This window comes from Nycticebus coucang, chromosome 14 (assembly GCF_027406575.1).
Source record: "Nycticebus coucang isolate mNycCou1 chromosome 14, mNycCou1.pri, whole genome shotgun sequence".
In the NCBI taxonomy this organism is placed as follows: Eukaryota; Metazoa; Chordata; class Mammalia; order Primates; family Lorisidae; genus Nycticebus; species Nycticebus coucang.
The window spans coordinates 61368297-61375955 of record NC_069793.1 but is presented as its reverse complement, the minus strand read 5'-3'; the positions used below and the strand labels follow the sequence as shown (position 1 = coordinate 61375955).

At 40.3% G+C, this 7659-nt stretch overlaps 1 protein-coding gene across 1 annotated transcript; it reads right to left on the bottom strand.

Annotated features, from left to right (window-relative positions):
• Nucleotides 1-318: 318 nt before the first annotated feature.
• LOC128565847 (olfactory receptor 51I2-like) lies at nt 319-1263 on the bottom strand. The gene has a single exon (XM_053562578.1). It carries the CDS (start codon nt 1261-1263, stop codon nt 319-321), a length of 945 nt encoding a protein of 314 aa, XP_053418553.1.
• Between the last annotated feature and the right edge of the window lie 6396 nt (nt 1264-7659).

Genomic DNA, 7659 nt, shown 5'->3' with positions numbered 1-7659 from the left:
CACCTTAAACAAGCATAATGGTAACACATGAAATGAGAAACTGATTATGAGGATGAATATTTCTGAATTTAACAACCACCAAAAAAATAAGCACATACTTTTTGCTAAGTTAATGATCAATTTACATTGGCAAAACATGTTAGATTGAATCTTCGCTATTGCCAGGATATCATGTAACATCTGATGACAGGAATCCTAATGGTAGGTCAGTTCCCAAAAGGTTAGTAAAAATGCCTTGGCAAAGTAGGTCTTGAAAACTTAAATTGGTGAATAAAAGGTAAACATCCCCTGAATGTTGGCTGTTAACATGTCTGCTGTTCACATCTTGGATCCCAGAAGTATTTTGTGAAGTCTCCGACGGATCTCTTTGGTTTTAATGGAATAGATGATGGGATTGAGCATTGGAGGCACAAAAAGATAGATAAGGGACAAGAGCGTGTGTACATACCGTGGGCCATGCCTCGCATAGCGAGCAGCCATGGACACACCAACCATGGGCACATAAAAGATGAGCACAGCACAGATGTGTGACACACAGGTGTTAAGTGTCTTTAGCCGTTCTTCCCGGGAGGCAATGGCCAGCACAGAGCGAAGTATGAGCACATAGGAGAGCAGAATGAGCGCAGAATCCAGGCCAAATGTGGCAATGACAAGGAACAGGCCTAAGGTATTATTGATAGTGGTGTCACCACAGGGCAGGCGGATCAGATCTGGATGCAGGCAGTATGCATGGGAGAGGATGTTCACCTTACAGAAGGGTAACCTCCTTAGAAGCAAAGGCAGTGGAAAAACCATACAGACACTGCGGATGATAACAGACACACCCAGGTGCACCACACGGGCATCAGTGAGCACTGTGGCATAGCGCAGTGGGTTACAGATGGCCACATAGCGATCGAAGCTCATAACCAACAGGATGCCAGACTCTATGAAGGAGAAGAGATGGATAAAGAACATTTGGGCCATGCAAGAATCAAAACTGATCTCCCTTAAGTAGAAGCAATATGTGGCCAGTACTGTGGGCAGTGTGGACAAGGATGCACCCATATCATTTACTGATAGCAGGGACAGGAAATAGTACATAGGCTGGTGCAAGCTCTGTTCCTCCTTGACAGTGAAAAGGATGAGAGCATTTCCCACAAGGGAGACAGCGTAGAAGGCACCAAGGAGCAGAAACATCCAGTGTTGGGAGTTCTCCAGCCCTGGGAGTCCTGTCAAGGTAAAAGGAGGCCTCCCTGATCTATTGTGGGGGTTTCCTTCCATGCCAGGACCCCGGGTTAGATGCTAAGGCCACTCTCCTATAAAGAAGACAGACACACAGTTATATTCACGGACTTTACTTAATATTTTAAGGTTCTCATAAACTTTTCATCATACAGCTTTAACCAATTTTGTTCACTAAACCTTTCATCCTTGCCCTCTCATTGTAACCAAGGTTTCTGAAATGGTCTGAGGTGTGTCAGTTTACCTGGCTGGCAATTCATGTTCCCTTGCCTTCATTTACACCTGTGTCTTTTGCAACCATTCTCTTTCTAACTTTGAAAGCTATAACTGCTTTCCTTATCAAACTGTATTACTTTGTTTAAGACCTAAGTAAAAACTCTTCTCAACAATACTTCAACTATTCTTCTCACTTCCTAAGCAAACCACTTATTCACTGAACCATCCTCTCCTCTGTTTTCCACTCTTTCAAGTTACTGAACTTCATCTGCTATTCCCAGTTTCCCTGCTCCAATAAAGTCTCTCAATTCTTTCATCCATTCATCTGGACAGAACATAAATGGACAGAAATGTGTCTGTTCATGGAAATAATGTGTCAGATGTTCATGCAGCTGCACTTGAATTTCATACCTCCAACCACTTTTTCACTTTTCTATTCATATAGCTAAAGTTTCACTTTTCATTCCGGAGTAATTTAACTTCCTGAAAGTAACTCTGCTCTGGGGCGCCTGGGGCTCAGTGGGTAGGGTGCCGTCCCCAAATACTGAGAGTAGGGAATTCAAACCCGGCCCCACCCAAACTGCAACAAAAAATAGCCAGGCATTGTGGCTTGTCCTGTAGTCCCAGCTACTTGGGAGGCTGAAGCAGGAGAATCACCTAAGCCCAGGAGTTGGAGGTTACTGTGAGCTGTGACTCCACATCACTCTACTGAGGCTGATAAAGTGAGACTCTGTCTCTAAATAAAAAAAGAAAGAAAGTAACTCTGTAATAATTTTTTCAGAACCAAATTGTACCTAGCTGATTAGTAATCATTTTCTATGCCACAGAATTGCCTCTTATCTGTATTGTATATCTCTTTGAAAAAAAATCCTTATTATGCCCAAGACTGGGACTCAAAATTCAAATATCATTTTGGGTTCTTTTTTGTTTGTTTGTTTTTTACCTGCTCTATTAATCCAATAACAATATCTTTGGTTCCATCAGCACCTTTTCCCAATTCACTCCTCCTGCAGTGTCACACATTAGATATAAGATTTTCACATTTGTTCACCAGAATAACACACTCCTAGTACGTATCCTGCTTTTCACTATTCAGCTCTAATATGAGGGAGAAATGATATTTTTAAGGCAAATCTGAGAATGTATTCTTCTCATCAGAATCCTTAAACAGTTCCTCATTATCAAATGTACCAACCCAAACTCATTAGTATAGAATTAAAAGCCCTCTATTGTCAGTACTAAATTAATATTTTTAACTTCAGTTCCCAAAATTCTCCTTCTTATACCTCAGGACACCCAGATAAGTCTACTTACTGTGACCAAAACTTGACCTGAAGCTCCCAGTTCCCAGAGGTTGCCCTGACTGTATGAACATCACATTCATCTTCCAGGGCTGAGGGCTAAAGATGCCTCCCCCATGAATGTCTGGATACTCATTCCCAGCAGAGGTATTTTCCCTTACTCCTCACAGATCAGGGACATCCCTTTCTAAATTCATTCCTCTTATATTTCTACTACATCACTAACTCTAAGAAGTCAGCTCTGACTCCTAGTCATAGTTTCAGTGCCCACAATGCTTTGCATCGTGCAAAGCCTTAATCAGAAGAAGTACTCAGTAAGTCACTCACCTTTTCTGAGTTGTGATCTCTTTGTTATAAATGGCAGATGCTAAGAAACTTGCTGCATGGAGTTGAGAAAAGCCAAGAGTGAACAGTTGTGAAAACTGTAGGACCAAACATTTTACAATTCTAAGGTGTTTGTTGGTTGTTTTGGTTGTTTCATTTTGTGAAAGAGTCTCCGTCTATTGGCTATAATAGAGGGCAATGGTGTCATCATTGTTCATTACAATCTCAAAAACATGGGCTTAAGTAATCCTCCTTCTTTCCTTCCCAACTAGCGGGGACTACTAGCTAGCATCAAGTGATCCACCTGCCTAAACGTCCCAGAGTGCTAAGATCACAGGTGTGAGACACCACACCCAGCTCAACTCTGACTTGTAAAGCTGCTCTCCAACCTCACTGCCAGCCTTTCAGCTGAGGTGCTCCTCCAACCCCACTCAACACTCCTGTAGTCTTTCTTGTCAGGATACAATTTTTTCTTCATTCCATATTCTTAGGACCCTTTTTTTTGCCCGAAAATGCAAGCTCTCCCTATATACTTATATTTACATCTGTATGCAATATATAGACACCTTGGATTTGGAGTTTTTAAACATTAGTAGGTTCTTCCAAGTGAGGGTATTTTGACACACTCCATGATTCCACATTCTTTGGAAAAAGGATGGAGGTGTTTATTCACATAATGCCATCTACATCCCAAGAATAGTCTGATGGAGTATCCCTTCTGAGAAGGTAATGTGTGAAGGAAACCATCCTTCAATTTCAGAAGCCAAGAACAGCAGATAGACAATATAGTGCTACAAAGCTGATAATATTGAAAGCATCCAGAGGAAAAAAATTCTTATTCAGATTAGGGTCAACCTTTACTCCTTTAGATTGCCATACAGTAACACACAGAAATTTTCAGGCTGGGAATCAAGCACCTTGGGGCACCAATTTGGAGTGTCCGACACTCCAGCATTCCTACCTGAGAGAGTCCTATGCATGGAAGGTGCAGAGGAAGGAAGAGCAGTACTGGCAGTGCTGCACGCCCTGCCCATACCCCCCAGGTACCTCTACCAACTCCTGGCCTGAGCAATGTATGGCTGCATCCAGGAAGTCCCTTAAGTTGTTAGCACAGGTGCTTGGGGACTTCTGGAAATATGGAGCATCTCCGGTGCTCCACACGTCCCTCACTGAGTATTTCATTGCTCAGAAGGTGTATGCCAGACTAGGAATGATCAGAACTCCAAGATACCCACAAGGACATCATATCTAAACCCTCATTTTACAGAAGTAATTGGAGCCTAGAAAGAAAGAGACACCTCAAATTGACACAGCTTGTTAGTGGCAAAAAGATACTTCAGCCTAGGTCTTCTAAATCAGCTTATGGCCTTTCTACTACACAACTATGAAAAATAGCATTTTAATTTAATAGGACATGTGAAATTCTCATTTGGGTCCACCATGAAATTGACCCCAAGCATGATAAGAAGCCCTGGTTCACTGTAGCTGACCACACATATACTGCTAATATAGATCAAATTGTAGCATATAATTTGCCTTGATCAATAAAATGCTGAGAGGTTGCATTGTGCTGCCTTCTTCACAAATGTCCCTTGCTAGGAGACAAGAAAGTCAGTAGGGATTAATTGATAAAATTGAAGTTAGATAGACCTCAGTTTGAGTCTAGGCTTGCCTTGAAAAAGTTACTATCCTACATACAGATTTTTTTCAGCAACAAAACAGACAATAATCATCCTTACATCACAGAATAATTGTATTACTAAAAGAGATAGTGCATGAAAACCATGAGACCTATGGACTGCCAAATAGCAATCAGTGATGATAATGGTTATGTTTGAGAACCAAACATTAAGTTCTGAAAGTAAAACAATATGAGTAAATACTTCGAGTAGCTGGAACATCATATTTCTAGGAAAATGCTACCAGATTCACCTAGAGGAAATGGGGCTTTCATATTAACAGGAATTTCTCACTTAAATCTGATCAAGGAAGACAAATAGGGAGGAAATTGGCTTTACTTCCCTTGCATACTTAGTGTTTGTCTGAGACTAACCAGGATGAAAATATATTCACACTTCAAGAATACTGCTCATACATGAATCAGACCAAGGGATTCAGTTTATCACCTAGCAAATGCCAATATTTTCCACAGTTGAACTGATTCTCATGGGAAAAGGTCAGGAAATCACCTGAGCCCTAATCAATACAAAGGAATTACCAGAATTCTGCACCTATTGTTTCTCTCTCATTCATCTTTCTTTTAAATTCTCCCACATGAACAAATAAAATGTCTGTTCATATATGACAAGGACACAATTATTATCTTCAAGTTTTATGCTGAGTTTTATGTTAACACAAGTGAGTATAAATTGAAACAGTCATTTAATGTTAGGCATAATTTCAGCTATCCAAATATATAGATGAGTAAGTATACCAATTCATTTTCTAGTTTGGGAAACTCCTAAGGAAACATAACAATTCAATGAATATAAAAATAAAAATACAGGGATCATTTTAGGGGAAAACAAAGAGGAATTTGTAATATGCTAGTGCAATCTGAGATTGCCAGGTACATATAATAGCTTTATCATTCGCTCTCTTTCTCTCTGTCTCTCTCTCTCTTTTTTTTTTTTTTTTTTAGAATGTCTCTCTATTGCCCAAGCTAGAGTACTGTGGCATCAGCTTAGCTCACAGCAACCTCAAACTCCTTGGTTCAAGTGATCCTCTGGCCTCAGCCCCTCAAGTAGTTGAGATTACAGAGACTCACCACAATGCCCAGCTAATTTTTATACTTTTGGTGGAGATCCATTTTTCCCTTCTCAGGCTGGTCTTGAACACCTGAGCTCAAGCAATCTTTCTGCCTTGGCCTCCCAGAGTGCTAGAATTACAGGCGTGAGCCATCATGACCAGTTACCTCTCTTGACACTTTTAAAGAATGAGCAAATATGATAGAGGTGAGTATAGTCAACAGCATGCCTCTCAAAAGATGTCCATGCTTAGAACCTATGAATTTGTTAAGTTTCATTGAAAAAGGATCATTACTAGTACGATTAAGATTATGGACCTAGATAGGGATTTATTTTTCCTTTTAATGATCCAGGTAAACCTCATCACATGACTACATATTCTTTTCCTTTCTTAGGCTGGAGAGAGAAAGGTGCAACAGCTAAGTAAGAGATAAAAGCATAAGACACACTCAATCCACATTACTTGAAGAGGTTAAATAAAAAGCATGAGAAATAATGTGGCAGCTTTAGTAGTGAGATTAGGAGTAAAGACCAACCACTAGCTACAACTCAGTAAGGAAATGGAAACTTACGTCTATAACCACAGAGAATGGGAACCTCCCTTTTACCACAGAGAAGTGCAATGAGACAAAAGACTCATTATTTATGAGCTTCAAAGTTGATTCTTCTCCCACAGCCTTCAAGAAGTAATGCAGCCCTGCCAGCACCTTGATTTCAGCCTTGAGAGAAACTAAGCTCTTAGGATTACTGAATTTTTGACCTACAAAACTATAATGTAAGAGATTTCTATTGTTTTAAACTGCTAAATGTGTGTCAATGTCTTATGGCAGCCATAGAAACTAATACACTGAGCCTTCAGTAAAAGGAAAGGCTATCTGAAGAAATAAAAAGAGTCATTCCAGGAACATATAACAACACAAATACAGGTTGACCCTCCAGTCCTGGGATTCCAGTCAGGAAGACGTACAAGAGGTCAAGACTTCCCCTGCTCTCAGCTCACATGCCACCAACAATAGACATCAGTCTCCGCCTGCCATTTGAAAAAAACTGGTTAGCTCCCACCTGTTGGGACTTCTGCCCTAGAAGCTCACCTTAAAAGACAAAAAAAGGAGATATGAGAGTTGGGAAAAGTTGGAGTAGTCTGCATCACTCTTAGTAAAATATTACAGACATCCGTTGCTCTCTTCTGTCCCTCTGAGTTCCAGAATCCTAAAATGATATATTGAAAGGAGAGAATTCATCAAAAAAGTTAGTAAACTTTTTTTTATTGTTAAATCATAGCTGTGTACATTAGTGCAATCAAGAGGTACAATGTGCTGGTTTTATATACAATCTGAAATATTCTCATCAAACTGTTCAACGTAGCCTTCATGGCATTTTCTTAGTTATTATATGTAGACATTTGTATTGTGCATTGAGTAAGTTTCACCTGTACCCATTCTAAGATGCACAGTAGGTGTGGCCCCACCCATTACCCTTCCTCCACCATAACCTCCCCCTTCCTTCCCCTTCCTTGGCCCTTTCAACATATTCTTGTGCTATAGTTGGGTTATAGCCTGCACGTGAAGGCTATAATTTAGCTTCATAGTAGGGATGAGTACATTGGATACTTTTTCTTCCATTCCTGAGATACTTTGCTAAGAAGAATATGTTCCAGCTCCATCAATGCAAACATGAAAGAGGTAAAGTCTCCATCTTTCTTTAAGGCTGCATAATATTCCATGGTATACACGCACCACAATTTGCTAGTCCATTCATGGGTCAATGGGCACTTGGGCTTCTTCCATGACTTAGCAATTGTGAATTGGGCTGCAATAAACATTCTGGTACAGATGTCTTTGTTATAT